This window comes from Aptenodytes patagonicus, chromosome 2 (assembly GCF_965638725.1).
Source record: "Aptenodytes patagonicus chromosome 2, bAptPat1.pri.cur, whole genome shotgun sequence".
Lineage (NCBI taxonomy): Eukaryota > Metazoa > Chordata > Aves > Sphenisciformes > Spheniscidae > Aptenodytes > Aptenodytes patagonicus.
The window spans coordinates 118,035,306-118,056,020 of NC_134950.1; the positions used below are offsets into that span (position 1 = coordinate 118,035,306).

Consider the following 20,715-nt stretch of genomic DNA (forward strand, 5'->3'; position numbering starts at 1 on the left):
CCCGTGCCAGGCGAGAGAACCTGCAGAAGAAAATGGCTGAGCGGCCCAAGATGGGAGTGCGACCCACAATGCAGACCAAGAGGGTCAGGGAGCCTTTGTTAGAAACTGGTAACCAGGCTCCTCTTCCTGGTGAAGAAGGTATTTTGCAGCACGTTTAATAAAGATTGTCTTTTGATACAAGTCCCATCTCCTTTTTTCTAAGGGCAAGTGAAAACCCTTAGTGTTTATCTTAAACTAAACGGTGATGGATGCAGTTACCTGACAGCTAGGACTGAATATGGCTAATGTTTAGCTTAATCTGAGAGCAGATGCTCTAAGTAATTAGTAAGCTATTTAAAAATAATTGTATAATGCCAAAGATAGTGCCTTGTGCTTGGTAGAATTTGGGAAGGGCAGTTTTTTGGGAAGCGTATCAGGGTATTCATAAATCATAACTTTATGTGCATTACAGTTTTGTGCTGTCTCTGAAAATATTTTAGATTGCTTGAGTACTAATTTGCTTGAATACTGTGACCTGTACAGTGAAACCTGGTACAAAGCCATCACCATCAAAGAGGCTCTGCCCTAATGATGTGGAGACTCAAGCTTCCAGTTCAGAGAACATACAGCCTGTTCCTTCAAGTTCCACAAGCCATCGTTCTCCTGAGATGACTTCAGAGTTGCATGTAGCTGCTTCTAGCAGGGCTTCATTGGTTCAGCCTCTTGAGAAAGGAAAAACAAACAGCAAGTCAGAAACTCCTGCAGCCCTTTCAGTCAAAACACGTATGCAGAAATTGGCAGAACAGCGACGCTGCTGGGATAGTGAGGGTATGTTTCACTTACTAAGCAGTACTGGTGTTTTTCAGTGTTTGCATTGATGATGATGTTTGTTATCAGAAGATAATTTTGTGTGTGTGAATGCTAATCTTTTCATAAAGAATTCTTAGGCAGCACTGGGGAAGGCCTAAAATAATGAAACTGTTGACTACAGCTTAACTTTATACATCTTTTCCCTAGTAGTGTGATGCCTTGCTCATCACAACAGTGATGTAAAACTAGTAAAATGCTCGGTTAAAAATGTGTTGGCTTTGCAATGAGCTTTAATTTAACTTGATTAGTCTCAATGCCTCAGAGCTAGTAGCTTGATTCTGTTGATGGCAAGAACATCTAACTGTTGATAAACTCAATATACAGCAAAATGCAAAAGATGCAAATATATGTCAATATATTTTACTAGCAAAATAAATGTTTTTCTTTTTCCCAGATCCCTCTGAAAGTGTTCCGCTGTCTCCCCTCCAGTCAAAAGATCTGTCTGTTTCTCCACCTAAGCAGACATCTAATGCCCTGGCAAGTGATACCCCTATTGGGAGAAGAGGCCGTTTAGCTAACCTTGCTGCTACAATTGGTTCCTGGGAAGATGACCTAAGTCATCCATCTGCAAAGCAAAACAATGCACAAGAACAGCCTGGCACTACTTGTTTATCCAAATTGTCCACTACAAGTGGAGCATCTGCTAGAATCAATAGTAGCAGTGTAAAGCAGGAAGCCGCATCCTGTTCTCAAAGGCTTGTTGAGGCTTCTATTAATACACCAGCAAACTCAAAGATAGCGGTGAGTGTCTGATTTAGTTGCTGATTAAAAATTGATCTGAGTATGGGGGCGACAAATGTTAACTCATAATTGTTTAATCTGAATTTAAAGATTTGGTGTGAGCAATCTTAGTTTATTTATAACTTTTGCTTTATAGCAATCCCACATGCCATTTTTTTTAATAGCAGACCTGAAACAGCTTAAAATCCTTCTTATTGAGACTTAAAGCTGAGTGTACTTAAGTCTTGTAAAAGTTCATTTCAAAGTAATTGATTGCTGCTCTTTTGACCATCAGAAGGGGGCTTCTTACAGAGATACTGGGTTTCACTCTGTAACTTCATGTAGTTGATTGACTTAAATTGTAAATATTATTGCTGTATGAAAATTCAATGAGAATGCTGTAATTAGTAGTACCAGATACCTATTGTTCAATTTATGCCATTTATGAAATGGCAATATTTGCCATGTGCAGTATTGTTTAGGGAAACGTGGGAAAATACCTCAAGTAGCTGGCAAAAGAACCTGGAATCAAATGTTGAAACAATTTGAAATACTGGGGTGGTGGTGGGAGAATCTACAAAAGGCTCACAACACTTGTTCTCAGCTTTTTCTATTGTTGATGGAATAGGTGTGTTATGTTATAGTATGCTATGCAGAATGCTTTCATTCTTTTTCCTCTTGAGAGAATAAGAATGTACAGTCTCATTTTAATGTTATTCCTTTTTCCCTTAAGGATCCAAACAATTTTTTAACACAATCCTCAAGGGTCACTGTTCCCTGTTCTAAGGAATCTGAAGTACGACAACCGCTAACAGAGAATCCCTGCAGCCCTCAGAAAACTGAAAAGCGTACACAAACAGCAAAATCAACTTTGCTTCAACCAGTTCAGTCCAAAGAAGGGCCCGTCAAAGGAACACATGTGCAACTTGAACCTAAGGGTAAACCCACACCACCAGGTAAGCTGTTTTTCAGCTTCAATAAATGTTCATTCAAATTAGGCTTATGTGTCCTGTGTTGAAAACTACATATTAGTTAAGAATTTATGGTAACATATCAGATAATGCCTACTTCCTGCTGTAACTTGAGTAAAGTCCTGAAGAGTTCTGTGATAATTATCATAAATTGTACAGCTTCCATTATTTTGCAAGGGTATTTTCTTGGCCATTGTTTTCATAACTCTTGAGAGCAAAAATCAGTCTAACTCTTCTCTCTATGTAAAAATGTATTCTGCTAACATCAGTTAATTGAGACTATTCAAAGCTTCTTTCAAATTGTTGGATACTATGTGTATCCAATCCGTATAAGGTAAAGAGTCTGCATATGTTAGAAGAAATCAAAGCTAAATGCCACATAGACGCTCTAACTTTGCGTAGTGTCTTTCTTTTCAGTGGTAGCATTAATGTCGAAACAAGTGATCATCCCCAGTTTTAAGTTCAACTGCTTGTTGGGTCAGAAACTTGGACTACCAGCTTGAACTCTTCAAAATGATGGCCAGTAGAGCAAGTGTGTGTCTCTAGATATGCTGACAATAAAAGACAAGCTCAGTAAAGTGGAGTGGATGCCAAACAACGTATCTGCCTTATGTACTAGATTGCTCATTTACATGAAAGATGCAAGTGTGGCTGGTTGTAGAGGAAATGTTGAAAAAGCAAACCCGTTTAAATAACTGGTGGATCACACATGGACTTCAGTAAGAGAAGGACATCTATTTGCTCTGACTTGCTGCTTTATTAACTTCAGTGTTCTGTTACTGTGGTGATTTGCACTTCAGGTTTAGTTTGCATGAAGTATAATGGAGTAAGAGCTGTAAAGGAGACAGCTTAATTGCTTCATTGAGAACCTTCAGCAGGATGCAAAATTGCGGTGATTTCTTTCTGTGTTTTTGAGAGTTTCTTTCAAGGCAAAACAATTGTTCTTGTAGGGGGATCAGGAATTAAGCCCTTCCTGGAACGCTTTGGGGAGCGCTGTCAAGAGCATAGTGCACGGAGTCCTGCTACGAATACTTCAGGGTGCAGAACACCCATTGTTACCCCAAGTACAAGGACAATCCAGGAAAGACTTCTCAAACAAAATGAAAATTCCTCTACTGCCAGTTTAGCGCTTCAGCTTAAGCAGGTATGACTTGCTACATTTATAGCTTGTTGATAAGCTTGGGGAAGATTCTTACTGTTCTGCACCTACCTGAGGAATTTGAAATGTTTTGACATCTTAAAGCTGTCAGCTTTTCTCCCATTCCCCTTTATTTGCTTAGGAACGTGAACGAGAACTTGCATGCCTTCGTGGCCGGTTTGATAGGGGCAGTCTGTGGAGTGCAGAGAAAAGTGAAAGTTCGAAGAGAAAACTTCCAGAAGCTAAAATGGTAATGTGTTGCCTCCATGTATCAAAAGATGATAGTCTGTGAATTGCTTTAACATGCTCTGAACACAGGGATAGATGTGCAAACGTAAATAAAAGATTAAAAACCTATGCTTTGTGAATGCCCAAGCTGTGCAAGACTGCTTGTCAAGTGGTTTGTATGATTATTAACAAATTACTAGATTTTTTCCTCCTGCAGAATCAATTAAGGAGACAAGTGCTGCTTTGAGCCAATTGATTTATTTATTTTTTTGATGATAAGTGTGGTATTTTATACTCTATAACTTCAAAAACAAAAGAAAGCTCCTCACACAAACACTCAGTATTTAGTACTTCAGCTGAATTTCTTACAAAAATAAATAGGATCCTTCTTGGTATTGGATAGGCAACCTCTTTTTTTGTAGTAGGTGTTAAAATGTGTTTGTTTCTGGCAGGTTTTTTAGTCACTTTGAACATTACCTCCCGCATGTACTATGTTTTTATTTTTGCCAGGAAAGCCAATCTCAGGCCAGTCCAAAACGTCCGCCTAGTTCAGATGCCAGTGCTTTTGGATCAGCAGAAGACACACCAGCAGGTGACAGGCCAGCGAAGTCTCCCAGCATGGAGTCTTCAGGTAAGAACTGTCACTGCTCGCCTGTGGCTAATACTGGACTGAAGCACTGCCCTTGACGTCCATGAGCAGATAGAGAGGCTAGTAGCACTGATGTATAGAACTAGATTTCTTGTTTGGTTACTGATTTATCTAAATCTTCTCGTATGATAATAATACTCTGCGCTCCTATACCACTTGAAAGATTGGCAAGGCAGACTGCCTCTTCGTTTCTCAGTGGGTTTACCTATGTTTCATACTTTAATGTATGTTAAGTGTACAGAGTGAATGAGAATTGTCAGTTATAGATTTAATCTACACTGTACCTGAATATACAATAATCTAATGGGAGGGAACACTTCCTTTGTCAGTATCCCCTTATGATATTAATTCTTATAGTAGGGGACGTGAAAAGAATTCCAAGATGTTCGTGACATCCTTTCTGGTGCTTAGTGAGTGGAAGAGCCTCCAGCTCTCTGAAAAAAGAGTGAACTTATTTAACACTTCTTATAGACATTATGGGCAAACAGGCTATCAAATGTGCTTCTAGAAAAACAGGATGATATCCTGCTCTTGGGTTTGGGTGTGGTGGTTTTTATGTGGTGGGTTTTTTGTTTGGTTGTTCTTTTTAAATTTTCCCTTTTTGCTCTTGAGTGGCTGCACTCTACTATGGTTTCAGCATTTTTTTCTTGTGCTATCGCTTTTCTGATTGTAAGATAGAAGTCTAGCTGTACAGGTTGTGGAGGGTATGTATTCTAATGCTTTTTTTTTTTTTGACAGCAAGCTAACTAGAATACTTAATCTAGTGGGCTTTTTGTAAGCTGTCAGCTGTGTTATCAAACTTCCAAAATTCAATAATTAAAAAAAATTCAAAGGATAGACATAACCTTCAGTAACTTCGTTTTTATAAACTTAGATGCTCCTAAATGTGAAGAGACTGATAAACCCAGTCCTCTGAAGATCACTGAGCCAAAGAGCCCTGAAAAAGCAATGTCTGTCTCAAAACTTGAACAACTTGCTGAGAAACCGAAAGGTTTGTATTGAGTAGATGCACTTAGCTATCCGTTGCCACTTGTCCAGCACAGTGTTAATATACTTCAAGTCTGAACAATGAATTCACCATACATCTGCTGACACTCATGTGTGTTTTGTAATGAGGTTTATATAAAACAAATGGGGAAACTTCTTTTATGGTAACCCTTCTCCCTTGACATTCAAGCCTTCAAGGAATATTGAAACACTGATATTAAATTTTATTGGGAAAGAACAGAAATGACTGCTCTACTACGGGACTTGCAGTTAAGGCTAAGACTTGTTTGAACTAAAATGTTGAAACTTGTTTAACAAGTGCATCTTTTTATTCCCTCTCTGTATCAATTATGCAGTATATGTTATAATAGTATATTAAAATAAGGATGGAACTATACTTTAGGGTTCTATATGCATGACTATAATAAAAAGTGCTTTTTAGTCAAGCTTACTTGAAAAGCAAAAATAGTTGGCCTATCTGTTAACATCTTTCTGTTCACTTAATGAGAATGAAGAGTTTAGTCTTGACGCTACTAATATTTTTAAAACATCACCCTTCAGATGAAGTGTACGAAATCAAAATGAGTGTGGATGATGAGATGAATAGCTCAAAAGTAATAAATGAAATTTTTGAAGTTCTTGAAGAGGATAGTCCAGACATAGAAAAGCTGAAGAAAGAAATGAGCGTGAGCCTGGAAGGTGAAAGTGATGAGGATGAGCAGGAAGAGTCACTGAATATTTCATCAATGTCTCTGTTAACCCCTCTAGTGGAATCTGTTGGTCCAGAGGTAAGAGTTTTTAGGAGGTGGGGAAGGGCTTGTTCATCACACACAGATGTACAATTTGCTTGTGAACAGTGATATTTTGTTGTATTGTAATACATGGACAAATAGTGAAGTTACAAATGACACTTTGCTAGTGAAAACATAATGAGGTAAAGTTGTTTTCCTCTGAAAACAGCATAGCATATTGCATGCTCTGCTAAACAAGTGGTTTAACTTTTGCTAAACCAAGCTTGAATATATACATCTATTACTTGTGCTGGACTTGCAGTGGTATACATGCATTCAGTGAAGTGGTTACTGATGAAAATCTGAAGAGAAGTAATTAGGTAACTACCAGTTTGGAAACTAAGGGTGAAATCTCCTTGAGCTCAACGCTCTGTTCGTGTCTTTAAAATAAATAAATAAATAAGCTTGTTCCACGTCCTAGGAAATATTTGTAAAATGTCTGTTAAATAGTGTTAAGCAGCCTCCAAATTTACTGTTTATATGTAATCGCAAAACAAGTAAAGGTGAGAGGAAATGTATCATGATTAATGGGGACAGATATCTGTAATATAACCTTTTCTTCTCTTCAGGCCTTTGTTTCTCCTTGTAAGTCAACTGGTGAAGGTAGCAGTATCAGTGATGTAAGTCTGAAGTCTGAAAAGTTCCAAAGGACTAAAGTTCCCAGGGCAGAATCTGGAGACAGTATTGGCTCTATGTCAGAAGATCGCAACCTTCCATATAGGTAATAAACACAAAAAACCACACCTGATTCTGTAAGCGTGCAAATTAAGACACTGGCTTTTTTAACTCTTCTAATGAAGCATACTGCTTAAACTATAAAAGAAGCTTTTGTCCAAGATCTCGACTGTTACCAAAGATTGTCTCTGTGTAGTCTTTGTTGCTTAAACTTAAAATGAGCTGAGAATGCTTTTTTTAAAGCCATTTAGGCAAGTTGGAAAACATCAATACCTGATACATATGTATGTATATAATAAACCAAAAGCTTTGCACACCTGTGAAACATTTTAATGGGGTTTCCTCTTTTAAAAGCATTGATGCATATAGATCTCAAAGATTTAAAGAAACCGATCGTCCTTCAATAAAGCAAATTATTGTTCGCAAAGAAGACGTTACTTCCAAACTAGAAATGAAAAAGAATGGCCCATCTGATCAAGTCAATATCAAAAAGAAAATGCAGGTATCTAATTACTTCTTAAAATCCTTTTTCTAATTTACTATTTCCTCGCTCAATTTCCCCTGTGAACATCCAGGACGTTAACAGGCTGCTTAGAACTGCAAAATTAGGTTGTTTAGCATAAATATCTAGCGGTAGGGAATGATACTGCATAATTTGAACAGCTAATGCATCTCTTAGAAGGATCATGCTATAGAGTAAGTCTGGAGAGAACAAGCCATCATTTTGAGAAGGGGACAGGGAATCTATATCTTATTACTGCCTTCTGAATTAGGCAGGATTCATAACTACATACTCTCAGTAGGCAATATTCTTATCTTCGCTGGTGCCTTGTTCACCTACACCACTGAATTTCTGGTTAACTGCTGCTTCCCCTGATGGAGGGAAGACTAGACTGGATATGGAGCGTACAAACATTGAAGTTATTCACTCCCCACCATATTTAAATTACCTCTGAGGTCAAAAAATTTGTGCTGCAATATTCTTTTGCAGAAGTAACTGTGAACTGCAAGATTTTTGTAGTTTACTATTTAAATGGTCTGATTTTTCTGAAGTATAGCCCCAAAAATGCTAATCTCAAGACACTTCCTTGTTTGAATGTAACAGTAAATTCTCTCTTCTTGCTAATTATTTTTACTACTGGTTTGCTCTAGGAGCTGAATAATGAGATCAACATGCAGCAGACAGTGATTCATCAAGCTAGTCAAGCTCTGAACTGCTGTTTTGATGAGGAACATGGAAAAGGGTCACAACAGGAAGCAGAAGCAGAGAGACTTCTTCTCCTTGCAAGTAGGTTTTTAGACTGAAGTTCAATTTTTTTGTCTTGAACACTTTGGGAAGGAATTGATGAACTCTGGAAATGCATTTGTTATGCTACCTTGTAGCCTCTTCTTCATAGTTCTTCACCTGGAAAACAGGAGAGGATAATATCTGTTCCGTCTCATCTTCTATAAACAAGAGGATACTTTTGATATCTCTCTTGTCCCTTATATTCCTGCTATTCTGGATGATGACTAACACTTCTGTTGCATTTCACATACTTATGGCAAAAAAAAAAATTGTTCAGTACTACTTTTTCCTCTGTTACAATAGTAATTAATTAATTTCTCTATGCAGCTGAGAAGAGAACTGCTTTATTGGAAGAACTGAATAAACTGAAGAGCGAGGGACCTCATAGTAGAAGAAATAAAGCTGCTTCTACATCCACTGAATTTGCTCCATCCAGGGGATCTGTTTCCATTTCAGAAATGCGTCTACCTCTAAAAGCAGACTTTGTATGTGGCACAGTTCAAAAGCCAGGTAAAACTAGTAACTGAAAGCTTTACCCCTTCCCTCCCCCTTCCACCATCCTCCCTACATATATTTCTAGTTTATTCTCCTTGGGTTTTTTGTGTTCTGCATTTGAGTTTCTCAGAACTCTGGAGGCAATGAAAATTTAGCAATTACATTTAATTGACCTGCTTTTTCACTAAGTTTTCAATATTTTCCATGGTCGTTTTAGTTGCATCCTTTTCTGGCTTATGAGGTTCAAGAAACTTATCAAGACTTTCCCAGCCAGTCTTAAAGATCTTTGTGGTCCTCTGTAACGTGTTGGAGAGGAAGTAGAATTTTGTATCTTGGGTTATCTTCTCTCTTGCTGCCTTGGATTTTTTTTTTTTGATGGATGCAAGTCTAGTACTAAATATCACTACATAAATTCTAACCTCTGTGGTGGTGTGAAATGCTCATTGAGCCTCTATTATTTTTTTTTTTTTAGTCCTTCTGTTAGCATCCCAAAATACTTAGTTTACAAAGATTAGTCTTCCATTATCTTGTCATATTTAAGTCATTAAAGCATTAAAATGTGTATTTGTTTCTTCTTTTGTTCCAGAAGAATATCTAGGACTATCTCTCTGTAGGCCTAGAGACTTATCCTGGAGCATAGTAAGCTTCTGTGTCATGTGGTTGTTTAAAGAATCTGCAAGCCCATGATAACCAGTGCTACTTTATATAATGCCACAGAATATGATTGTAGCTGGACAGGTTCCTACTTCTTGCCTCACTAAAACTTGAGGACAAAAGTCATTGGACAAAGTCTTGTTTAATATTGGTTTGAAAACCTCTTCTAATTAATTCCTATGTAGCTGTTCTTGTTTTCTTGTTTAACTGTCCTATGAAATGTAAAGTGTGTTTTTATATCTTCAAATAAAACCACAGCCAAGAATATAAATGTAAATACCTGACATACTTTATTACACCACCACCCCACCCCACCCCACCCCTGACATGTTACAGTTCTTGTTGCATGAGACAATTCATCTCTGCTATAGGAAAGCCTCTCTAATGGTTACAAAAATGGAGGTTTAGTTTCTATCAGTAATTCTTACAACCAAATTGTCTAAACAAACAACTATGAACTATTTGTCATCAAAACTTTATTCTGGAAGTGCAGCATTTGCTATACATTGTGCACCAGAAGCTCTATTAATCACTTTCATGTCTGAAGAGAACATCAAATACAAAGAGTACAAATCAATGCTTACTGGAGTCTACAACAGTTGTTCTGAAAGCTGTGACTTGTCCTATACAACAGAGCACTCAAACTGGTTTTTTTTTGTTTTTTTAACATGGTATGGTATTATGCAATGCTCTTGCTTTACTGTTTAGCAATTTGCTGCACAAACTCCAAATCATCTCCTGACGCTATTGAGATGTGCACTTGTAAGAGGAAAACAAGAAAGACGACCACGTGAAAAGTTAGGGAAATGAGTTGCCTGGATAACCAGTTCCTTCATAGGACTGAAAAAAGCATGAGAATGGGCAGCAGCAAAAGCCAATGTATAGTTAAGCTGGCAGGCCTAGAGAATAACAACAGAGTCTAAGGAGCTAAGATTAATTGCTGAATCTGACTGAAAGTTCTTCCTCTCCCCTCTCATGCATTGGGTAGTGTAGGTCTGGCCTGAGATGCCCCAGGCAGTAACAGAGTTGTTGTAAGACTGTCTCCACAGGATTCACTAGTGGACATAGTAGGGAAAAACCCCTTGTTTTAAGAGTAAGTTTATAAGCAAATCTTGACTGTAACCAAGTGTTTAAGTGGGGTGAAACAGAGGTGTGTTTAATGGCAATGCAGTACTTGAGGGTTTTTCGGTACTTGTACACCTCTGGCTATCAAAACCGTCTGATATGTATTTACAGAAGCAGCAAATTACTACTATGTAATAATACTGAGATCTGGAGCGGAAAACATGGTTGCAACTCCATTAGCAAGTACTGCCAGCTCCCTGAATGGAGACGCTCTTACTTTTACTACGACATTTACTATGTAAGTATAAAGAAACTGTTTTGGAACCAGTTTCAACTCTGATGGTGGAGCATGCATAAAAATGTTTAAAATCTTCATATAAGGATGTCATACTCTGCAAACAAATATGGTGAGATCTTGTGGTATGGGTATTTGCTGCTTCAAGAAATAGCTCGAATGCACTTCTCTCAAAAGAGCAATCTAGACTTATTCTACCATCCATCAGCTAATTTCTCTCTTCCTTTTTCTACTTTTGTTCTTTCCTGGAACACCTGTGATGACAGATGGATTGCTCTGCCTGAGATTACATGTTTTTTCTTGTTTGCAGCAACTAACATTTTTATATAGCTATTTGGTTTTGGTATCTGGAAAAAATAGTACTCTTAAAACTAAAACTTCAACTCTCATATGTTAGCTAAAAAGGTGTTGTGAGTTCAAATGGCTGTTTGTTAGTAAACGTCTTCCAAAATAAATATGCAAACTTCCTTTTTAAAGTCCAACCCAACTGGAATTTTCACTTAAAGCTATTTACTCAAAAAACCCAATCTCTGTTTCTAGAAATGTGTGCCAGCATTAGACTGAAGGGTGCAATCTGAGAAATGGTAGATGCACTCTATCTGCCCTTTGTCCTCCCTCCCCTTTTGTTCTTTGACTTCTGGAAAGTATCTTGAAATAGTAGTACGTTCAAGTCTTAAAAACAGCAATGCTACTTGCACTGAAGAGTACCATTGTAGAAGTGAAAGGATCTCAAATAGCCCTATTGGCCTGCACAGACAAACTATGACTTACTAATAAGCGATTACCTATTAGTCAGCACTATGGCCAAGCTTCTCTTGCATTGAACATAGCTTTTCCCTGGACAGTTTTAAGGAGCTTTTTGCTTCAGTCTGTGTTTCTGTGTTTAACTTGTTTTTTTTTCCCCCCCCTCCTCCCTTTTAGGCACGATGTGTCAAATGACTTTGAAATAAATATAGAAGTTTACAGTTTGGTATGTATCAGTTCCTGTAAAGAGGATGTGTAAGGGAGAATGATGTGTTGTACTTTCTTAATACCTTCTTGCCTTACAGGTACAGAGAAAAGAAGTTACAAGCACTGATAAAAGGAAAAAGGCAAATAAATCGAAGGTAAATAAAACATGAAAACCAGTATGTTGTATTTCAACAGAAGGTACGCTAGGAATACTGCTGTGTTCAGGGAGAACTGACTAATACTCTTAGACAATCTGTTGCTTGCTTTTACTCTTGTTCTTTCTTGGAACACCTGCAATGACAGATGGGTTATGGAGTCCTGCAGCTGTTAGAAGATTGGACCTGCAGCACTTCGTTGAGTCTGAAATATATTGGAGGGGAAGGAGAAGTCTTACTAGTTCTGCATAAATGCTATCCTTTGCAAACTCTTTATTTATTAGGTATGGTGCCTCTGATAGTGATTTAGTGCCCTTATTCGCCACTTTACTTAAACTACACCAGTCAATATGCCCTACCGTGCAGTTTGATTTGTCTTAAAGGTTCTATTGATCAACTGCAACACTTTTCTTTCTTCTCAGTGTTAAGTAAAAGCACTAGATACTTATTTCTTAAAGCAAACATTGTTTTAATAACTTCTTGGACAGAAACATTTTAGTTTGGATAGGGTGTACACTTCAAGTGTTTGTTTTATTAAGGCTTTGTGACCCCAAACAAGCCAGTGGCTTTCTGGAGGTGGTTTTTTTCTTTTCTTGTCGTTCCAATAGCTGGGCACACAGTGTATTAATGATTTTAGGTCTGATTTTCCTCCTTGTCAAGATATGTCACTTAATAAAAACAAGAAACTCGAGTTTCTTTCAAAACAGTTGAAATGGGTACTTAAATCCTGTCTCTGCAAACAGAAATAGGAACTTTAATCTTTACTTTCATGTGGCACAGTGAAAGCATGCTTCCATCTATCCCCCAATAAAACCAGTTTGAAGTCCAGGGTTTTTTTCTCTCCTGTGCTGTAGGTTAGAGGAATCTTTACTTAAAACTGAATGTGTTTGTGGCACTATAGGTGAGTTGCTGGTGTGGGGTTATAGGTTTGCTGATGGTATCCTGTATCTGCTTTTTGACAAGCTTCTTCCACTTGTCTTTCAGCTTCAAGAATAGATGAGTACATAAGTCCAGTTCATGTTTAATATACAGTCTCGCTTAAATGTTGATATTTTCACCTGAAAATATAGATAATGTACAGCAGTAGCACACTGCAAATCTCTCTATTTGTATTGTTAACTCTTATCTTTAATAAGTAAATGTAACTTTGAAGCCCTGTTACATGAAGGAAAAAGGTCTAAGATTGTTTTTTTCAAACGCATGCTGTCCATTCCAAGCTAATGCATACTTAAACTTTTCTGCAGTAAATATTTCTTTAATATGTAGCATTCCTTCCACTGAAATATGTTACATTCAGTCAAAACACAAGACTTGCTCACCACAACTAGTGTCCATTCAAAATTTATTTAGATAAGCCTTCAGTAGTTTCACTGTCCATTTTTCATGCTGTGATGGACAAATTCAGTAGCAAATACATTTATCTTCTTATATTCTTTTGTAGGTTATTACTCCAAAGAGATTATTAACATCTATTACCTCTGTAAGTATGAATGTAATATTGTAACAAGATCTGCTTATGACCACTTCCAAAGGCCATATTCTCATACTGAATAAGGCTGTGCCCATAGTAGGCTCTTTGTGTCCCTTACTTGAAACTCTATGAACTGTCCAGCTTTCTGCCAAACTCTTCAGCCATAAGCTCAAGAAGTAGGTAACAGCTCTAAATATGTAATGCTGGAAATATGCAGTTACTACACATTTCTTGTCAAGCTGTTTTTGTTTGTGTGTTTTTTAAAGTACTTCAGATCTAGTTTCTTTCTAACCTAGCTTAGTCTTCTGTAGAAATTGTCAGAAATTACTTTTCCAATAAGCTTTTTTTTTTCTCTCTCTCTCTCTCTAGAAAAGCACCCTTCTTACTCCAGGTAAGTAAAATCTAAACATCTTATGCCAAGACGAATAATCTACATTTGCTGTCTAAAGCAGTATATCAATAAATAATACTTGTAACAGATGATAATTTGGGAGTAATAAACACAGAATTATGTCAGTTTGCCAGCCCAGAAACTGGCCCTGTGTTTATATCAGTTAGAATTATGTTTAATGTAAGAACTCTTCACAAAATCAAAATTAGTATCTGTTATCAGATGCCAACGGTTTACATTCTTTTCCTGAAAAAGTGAACTCAAACAAATTTTAAGATTTTAAACTAGAGTCTGATGTCAACAAAGTAATACAGAGCAAACTTGAAAATATGAACAGATTCTGAAGTATTGCTTGTGTGTAGTGTTTTTAACATGTTGATATATTTCTTACTCTTTGGGGAGAAGAACATCATCTCTGTTTTTCTAACAACATAAAAATGTGTTATACACTTGTCTGGCTACAGCATGAGATATTTGAGCTAGCTTTAGTACAAATTGCAGCAATAAGGAGCTCATGAACTAACTCTGGAATGTCTACCATGCTGCTGCAACTAGTCAGATTCCTGTGCCTGAGCTATAGTGCTTGTTTCTATTGATAAAAGTGCAAAGAGGAATGTAGACATACAAATTCTGCAAGACTGCAGCGTGTCACTTGAGAAGAGGTTAAGAGATTTGAAAGTCAAGTTCCTACTGCGGGGCATGTGTGCTTTGTAGTGTGCCCTAAAGTGCTCTCTCTCTCCCTGAGACTCCTTAAAATGCTTTGTCTTCTCCTTTGTGAATATTTCAAAACTTCTTTCTGAAAGAAAAGATCTACTGAGGAGGAATGGTGTGCACCAAGATCCCATCTGAATGTGCTGCTGGGCTGCACTGCAAGGAGTGCCTCTCCTGGAGTGCTGAGTAGGGCACACATACACTAGTACAAATAAAGCCTTTTTAAGCCTTGCAGTATCCTGATTGTGTTGTGTTATGACTTGACTTTAACTTTTTTCTCCACAGCCATGGCCAGTCCAGGTGGCCCTAATGCTGTACGCGCTACTAATTTCATCCTTGTTGGATCCCACAAGCTATCACTGTCTTCTGTAGGAAATGCCAAATTTGCATTGGACAAGGTAATGGAAACTATTGGTTACTAATCCAAAGGTAATTGCGTACTGCTAGAAAAATGAATATGAGTTTGGATTTACTGTTTTCAGGCGAAATTACCATCCTAGAAATGAAACGTACAGGTTTATATATATGTTATTTTCATATATATATATAAAAAAACCTTATGTATCGTTGTTGTTTAATTTCATATGACTGAAACGTAATTTTGAGATACAACAGAAAGACTTACATTATTATGGCAGATGTTCGTTCTTTTCTGTAGGTCACTGTAAGGTATGGTTATGCAAAGATAATGTAGGCATTTGGTTACTGATTTGCTTTCACTGACAAAAAATTGATGTATGCAGTTGGCATCTCTGTATGTGGTCTTCATGTTGTTCGTTGCTCTTACAGTATTGCAGTTATCACTAAATAAGACATTAAGTGTGTTCTAATGATAATGAAGTATTTGAAGTTTTCTATATTTAATTGACTTAAAAATTGCCGTTTGAATATAGTTAGGAGTATGAGTTTCCTTTCATATCCCAATTAAATTTGTAGAAGCAAACTATCTTAATATTTTTTGAAAGAGAGCTATTATTGAGTTTTATACCATTAGTCCCTTGTCTAAACAGATTATGTTTATTGGCTCTTACCATTAGAAGTTAAAAAATACATTCTTACATTCATTGTAATCTCTAACCTCATAATATCTAATACCTAAAACCTATTTTAATAGGTGTTTATGCCAGCAGCTATCTTAAGCTAACTTAATTTAATTCAAAAGTTACTACAGCTTATGGTAGTACTAAATTACAGCTTTATCTATCCAAACAGCAGCATAAGAATAAACTTTCTTCTTGGCTAATTAAGTCTTATTCTGATGATAGTAGTATTGCAATTATAGCCTCTGAGAGATGAGATTACAAGAATTGGTTGTGTTTGTGCACAAGATTGAAAACAAAATATTGCAATAATCCCAACTTGCTTTTTAGAAGTTTTACTTTTTGTGGGTAGAAGCAGACTCCTTTACTGAAACAGTTCACAGAACTTAACAGTTGAATTGCACTGCTGTTACTGACTGTGTGAACTTCAGAAGCACCAGCTTTGGTTCTTTAGCATAAATGTTCCTTCTAACCAGAACTGCGTGTAGAAGTCTTATTTTGTGTATGGCTTGATTATTGGAAACCCCTTGTTCTTGGAGTTATGGGAATCAGCTTTTACATTATATTCAGCAATTTGGGTCTGAACTTTTTTAGTTTACTCTTGAAGACAGGACACTGGACTGGTCTGGTAAACTGTAGCAGAAACATGAGGTTCAAATAAGATTCCAGGGAAACCATCACTTGGTTAATTTTTTCCAGGTGCAAACTTCAGCAGTTATGAATAAGAATTCCCCTTTTTGTCAGAACTTTTTTTTTGTTACATTATTACCTCTGTAAAGCTTCAGTTTTGACTTGGCCTGTGGCTGTACCAAACAGCTGCTTTTTAACTTTCTCCATGCATTTCTAATACGGAACAAACTGCTGCCACAGTGGGTTTTTTGAGTTTCATTCCTCCCTTTTATATGCACTGTTAAAATTCAGGGTAGAAAGGACCAAAATGTAATCATGTATAACTGTGTCCTTTTTTTTTTTTAAATAAACCTTAACTTTACACTAATCGCATTGAGCATGTTTCTTTTTTCCCTAGATAAATTTTGAAGGGGAGGAAAAAGAACTGTTGGGCTATATGTTCCAGGACAAGGTTGCTATGATCCTTTAGTTTATAACTTAAAAGAGGAAACTGCTTCCTAGTGCATGTTGCTCATGTCTGTCTGGCCTTTTTGCAGTATTTTTTTTTTTTTTTTAATTCTTCTTCTAAGAAAATGCTTACAAAGATTTCCTAACTAAACATAATATGTTAGGAGCCTTTAAGAATTGCAGAATTCTACTCCCTGTCTTTTACAATAAAAAGCATGCTGCTAGAACTCAAAGTTATTTAGGCTACCTAGGGTTTTTCCTTAACTAGCGTGTGTCTCTTGTCTTCCTAGATCACTAGAGGAGGGTTTTTCTTACTTCAAAACAAATCAATGTGTCTCTTAAAGATTGCTAGTAAGGAAATTTAAGTCAACTTCTTGATGAACTGCACAGAACATAGAATCAGCTACTCTGCTGATAGAGGACCAGGGAAAAATAACTGGCGGCCTAAACATTGGTTTAACTCAACTTGTTGCCACTGAAGAAAACTAAAATCACTCAAACTAAAAGTCTTGTTTCTTATTCTAGCGAGACCTTGTTCTGTCAAGATCTATCAAGACCTTTGTTTTTTAAGCAAAAAGCAATCATAAAGAACTAAAGTCTTGAAAGTACTAAACACATCAAAATGTGAGGTTCTTATTTGTACACAAATGTGTAATTAAAATATTTTGCTTGGTGTATACCTTTTTTGCTTTAGGAATTATGTAAATTGATATGCTTAAAAGAAATAACTGGTTTCTAATCCCTGCAAATATTTTATTTAGTTAACTGTTAACTCGGATCCCTCAGAAGAAAGTGTTTAGATAACTTTATGTATGCTTTCTCTCAAAATCAAGCAGGTGATAATTTTAGTACCTATCATCTCCTATTTGTAATCAAAAGTCTCCTAAGAAACCAATTTTTTTCTGAATTCTTGAGAGTTATCTTGAGTATCTTTACAGATAATCTTCTATGACAGTAAGCCAACATCTGAATGATCACACCAGGATGCAAGCTAGCCTAGTAATGGGCTGCAGTTTTCATCTAGCTGGATAGTCAACAAATTGCTTTCTTTCTACCACCTCCACCCCACTTGCCTTTGAAAGGGACATGTTTTTGACTGGAATGTAATATTTTCTCATTATGTGTACAGGAGGGTGTTTTCAGATCTGCTTTAGTAATTAGTAACAGTGTTGTAGGCTTTGCATAACTGCTGTGTTCTGTTTGTTGTACAGCCTTTTTGCTTTACTGTCACACAGCTCTTCACTGGTAAACTTCATAATCCACAAAGTAGACTCTTCTGTCCTGACATAAATTAGAAAGGAATGCAAAAACCACAAACTTGAAGTGGGGAATTGATCAATCTTCCTTGAGGCCCTCATTCAGAAATGGATTTTACTGTGGTTTGGTAGGATATAAGCCAATGTTCCCTGGTGTAGCATGTAGGGTTATAGTTGTCTTTGCTGATAAAAATCCAGGACTGATGCAACTCATTTCTATTATGTGCAAACATTTGTCTATTTTTGCTTCTCAAATGGTCCTACTTGGTGCTCAAAATTTTGCTATGCTATACTGTAGGGCCAAGTACATGAGCAAGCCATGCATGCTGTCTTAGTTGAGTAGACCTAACACGTAAAAATGATTTGATCACCTGCTTGTGCATGTGTATCGTGTCTGGGAGGAAGCTGCAGTATGCCTACAATTCAAAGATGATCAATTTCTAACCAAAACATCCATTTCAGTGTTCTGCAGGGTTCACCGAGGCCTACAGATGTACACTTCTAACTACTGAGGGTTACTCTTGTTCATCTTAACTACTAGCAAAACTTAATTCCGTTTGATTGACATTGATTCCACAGCTCTAAAAGCTATTTCATTATTGTGTACACATGCCTTTTCCCTGTGTACAGGGAAATGGTTCTTTCTTTGTATTTGAGCAGCACCATCGACCTTTCTGTTTTTTTTTCTAGTAAGACAAAGCACCCATGTTTCTGATTTTTTTTTTATTTGCAAGATTCTTACAGTATTGCTTATTCAGATTAGCAACAAAATGTGGTATGTAGAATGCCCTGGAAATTATAATTTGCTTGTTGAATAAGCAATTTCTCTCTTAGCTTCCCTGTGGGGAAAAAAAGGGCTGTGATTTCTTGACAGTAGTGGTGGGAGCACTGAATGTGATGGGGTGCTATGTGTGGAGGGATTGGGGGAAGTCCAAAGGCAGTCCTTGTTGCATGCTCCTCCTCAAAACTCTTCAATATTGAATAACCATTTAACCAACTTCTGGCACAGCAGTTAAGCTGCTTTTTTTTCAGTGGTAGAAGATAGGGCTTGGAACCTCTTTTGTTAGAAATGACTTAACACAGGTCTTCAACACCTTGAGTGCCAGTTGAGAAGAACTGCTTCCATTACTTTTTTCCCCTTCTAGGTTTTTTATACAAATGTTTATCTGAGTAGGCACTACTACATCAGTATCTGCCAAAAATGCTTATGGCATCCAAGTACCAATCCTGTTCAAGCCCACTTTGATATTTTCCAAACAGCTTAATGTCAAATTGAGGCAGAAGCTTGCAGGATGTGGACTGGTGCCTTGTGTTGTTTTTAACCGTGCTTGGAGTGCCCGTTTTTCTAGATAGAAGCATGTTTGTGCATATGTCCTGAGCAAACTAATAAGCAACTAAGTCTTGTAAAGCTTCTAAACGAACTAGAAACAAAAAGTGATTATTACTGTCTTGCTTGAGACTGACCACTTCTTTCTGGCTGAAAATCCTAAGAACAAGACAGTGCTAACATCCTGGTGCAGGTGGCTTGCTTGAACAGGTAGAGTTGAGAGGTGTCAAAATTAAATGACTAATTGTTTTATTTTTTGCAGGTTCCCTTTTTGTCTCCTTTGGAAGGTCATATATATCTGAAGTTAAAATGCCAAGTGGACTCTTCTGTGGAGGAAAAAGGGTTCTTGGTAAGGCATTCACTTCAAATTCCTTCCTTGGAAATTACAGGTCCTATTAAACGTAGTCAGTCTTTTAACTTCACCACATGTATTTGTAGTGATTTGTGAAGCTTAAAACTGGCTTGCTTTTTTTTCCTCTCTGAACCAGACCTCAAAATTTTCCTAGTTTATCTTCTAAACATGCCTAAGCTAAAGCTACTTTTTAGGATTTTGTATATCTTCTTCTAAACACTGTTCATTTGTTATTCTGAACTTCAGTTAACCTTCTTTTGCTATAATCTGTGATGTGAGATGAGATTCTAATTTCTCTGCCAGAAACTTTTACAGGACACTTTTGGTTTTGTGGTTTTTTGTTGTTTGGTTATTTTTTGGTTTTGTGGTTTTTTGTTGTTTGGTTTTTTTTTTTGTCCAGTAAAAACAAATTCTCCCTAACAAAAGACTTCCTCCCCCCCCCCACCCCCCCACCCCGGTGTTCACAGACTTTGACTTACAAGGAAGCAACAGTATTTTTTGAGAAACCTCTTGAGCAGTTCTCTCTAAAACTAGGCTTGGAAAAGGCAGCTGATACTTGGCCCTAATAGATGGTGCTGTTGAGATTATGTCCAGCAGATGGCAGTAAATGTGCTATGAAAATACTTCAGTAAAACATTAACATTTGCTGTTATGTTGGTGTTTTCAGAAATTGGAATTTCTTCAGACTCTTTTCAAGCAGTTCTTTCTGTCTCCTTTCCCTTTACTTAATTGAAGTTGAGCAGATTTCATTAAATACAGACATTTCACATGCTTACGGTATTTGCTATCCCAAGTTTTTGTGTACTAATTTAAGAAAGTCCTTGTTTACTTCTACTATACAATATGTAAAACCTGAAAAATGGTGTACATGCATATTAATTTTTTTTTTCAGAGTAAGGGTTTGGAAACTCCCTGCACCATTAAAAATTATAATCTGAATTGTGAAGAGTGAAAAACACAACACACACAAAAATTAATTGAAAAAGAGTTCTGTACAAGTTCAAGAGGGATCAGGAGACAGATACTAAACTTTGCAGTACTAAGGAAATGGGGCTTGAAATTGGCATAATCCTGCATCCAGTAAAATAACTGCCAACACAAAGATTTAAAAATCAATTTCTAATTTCTTTTAAACTGACTGGACTCCTGAGTGTGGCCTGCAGAATAGCCAAACATTTT

At 37.0% G+C, this 20,715-nt stretch overlaps 1 protein-coding gene across 2 annotated transcripts in view; it reads left to right on the forward strand.

The window, feature by feature from the left end:
• ANLN (anillin, actin binding protein) overlaps positions 1 to 20,715 on the forward strand; it is a 27,416-nt gene continuing 6,701 nt past the window's right edge. The window contains exons 1-21 of one of the 2 annotated variants that reach the window (XM_076330863.1): positions 1 to 138; positions 523 to 807; positions 1,244 to 1,590; positions 2,303 to 2,525; positions 3,491 to 3,684; positions 3,821 to 3,928; positions 4,417 to 4,537; positions 5,430 to 5,546; positions 6,104 to 6,330; positions 6,903 to 7,054; positions 7,363 to 7,510; positions 8,161 to 8,296; positions 8,624 to 8,806; positions 10,682 to 10,808; positions 11,727 to 11,775; positions 11,855 to 11,911; positions 13,353 to 13,391; positions 13,752 to 13,773; positions 14,770 to 14,882; positions 16,552 to 16,605; positions 19,447 to 19,533. In XM_076330863.1, the coding sequence (XP_076186978.1) occupies positions 33 to 138; positions 523 to 807; positions 1,244 to 1,590; positions 2,303 to 2,525; positions 3,491 to 3,684; positions 3,821 to 3,928; positions 4,417 to 4,537; positions 5,430 to 5,546; positions 6,104 to 6,330; positions 6,903 to 7,054; positions 7,363 to 7,510; positions 8,161 to 8,296; positions 8,624 to 8,806; positions 10,682 to 10,808; positions 11,727 to 11,775; positions 11,855 to 11,911; positions 13,353 to 13,391; positions 13,752 to 13,773; positions 14,770 to 14,882; positions 16,552 to 16,605; positions 19,447 to 19,533 (2,895 nt within the window). In that variant the 5' untranslated portion in view covers positions 1 to 32. The remainder of the gene's footprint in view (positions 139 to 522; positions 808 to 1,243; positions 1,591 to 2,302; positions 2,526 to 3,490; positions 3,685 to 3,820; positions 3,929 to 4,416; positions 4,538 to 5,429; positions 5,547 to 6,103; positions 6,331 to 6,902; positions 7,055 to 7,362; positions 7,511 to 8,160; positions 8,297 to 8,623; positions 8,807 to 10,681; positions 10,809 to 11,726; positions 11,776 to 11,854; positions 11,912 to 13,352; positions 13,392 to 13,751; positions 13,774 to 14,769; positions 14,883 to 16,551; positions 16,606 to 19,446; positions 19,534 to 20,715) is intronic. The other variant, XM_076330865.1, reaches the window with a different exon arrangement.